Source organism: Egretta garzetta, unplaced genomic scaffold (genome assembly GCF_000687185.1).
Source record: "Egretta garzetta isolate BGI_Z169 unplaced genomic scaffold, ASM68718v1 scaffold259, whole genome shotgun sequence".
NCBI lineage: Eukaryota > Metazoa > Chordata > Aves > Pelecaniformes > Ardeidae > Egretta > Egretta garzetta.
Window position 1 is genome coordinate 2,376,693 of NW_009260770.1, and position 598 is coordinate 2,377,290.

A 598-nucleotide genomic window follows, 5' to 3' on the forward strand; every position below is an offset into this window, starting at 1 on the left:
GGGCTGCCCGCACGGCAGGCAGCGTGACTGACCGGCCTGGCAGGCCATCAGGAAACCGGCTCCCAGTGGAAAAATTGCAAGGCTGTCACCACTTGCTCTCGCGGGCTGCCCTACATCATCTTTTGCCTTGTTTGTGCAGTGAGATTCTGCTGTTGCTTTCTGCAACTGTATTTACAGCACACACAGAAAGGGGAATTAAAGCGTTTCCCCTTCCGCCCGCAGTAGGCTCTTGAAAGTTTGCACAGGGGACAGCATTTAAGCACCGTGCTCTGAGCCGATACCGCTTTTTGCAAAAAACCAAACCCAGAAAAAACCCCAACCCCTCAAAACCTAGCGGGTGTTTAATTCCCTTCCCCACCCCTGTGGCACACACAGGTGAAGACAATACGCATGGGTTGATTTTATTCGCAGAAACCCAGTCATTCCAACAAAAGGTGCAGTGATGTGGAAAAGCTTCCAGCTTCGGAACCCATCCTTTTACAGGTGTGTGAGAGGCGAGGCGAGGTTTTTGTCTGTTCGTTACTGTTCCAGAAAGGCCGGATCGTTAACCGCCCATCCTTGCCTTGAATGTCTCCCAGCATTACCCTCTCTACCGGAA

At 52.0% G+C, this 598-nt stretch overlaps 1 protein-coding gene across 1 annotated transcript in view; it reads left to right on the plus strand.

Moving 5' to 3' along the window:
- Window positions 1-598, plus strand: part of MPPE1 (metallophosphoesterase 1) — a gene marked incomplete at its 5' end in the record, with an annotated part of 9,680 nt that overhangs the window by 5,457 nt on the left and 3,625 nt on the right. Inside the window, 2 exons of the mRNA XM_035901623.1 lie at window positions 412-483; window positions 579-596. Coding sequence (XP_035757516.1) covers window positions 412-483; window positions 579-596 — 90 coding nt within the window. The remainder of the gene's footprint in view (window positions 1-411; window positions 484-578; window positions 597-598) is intronic.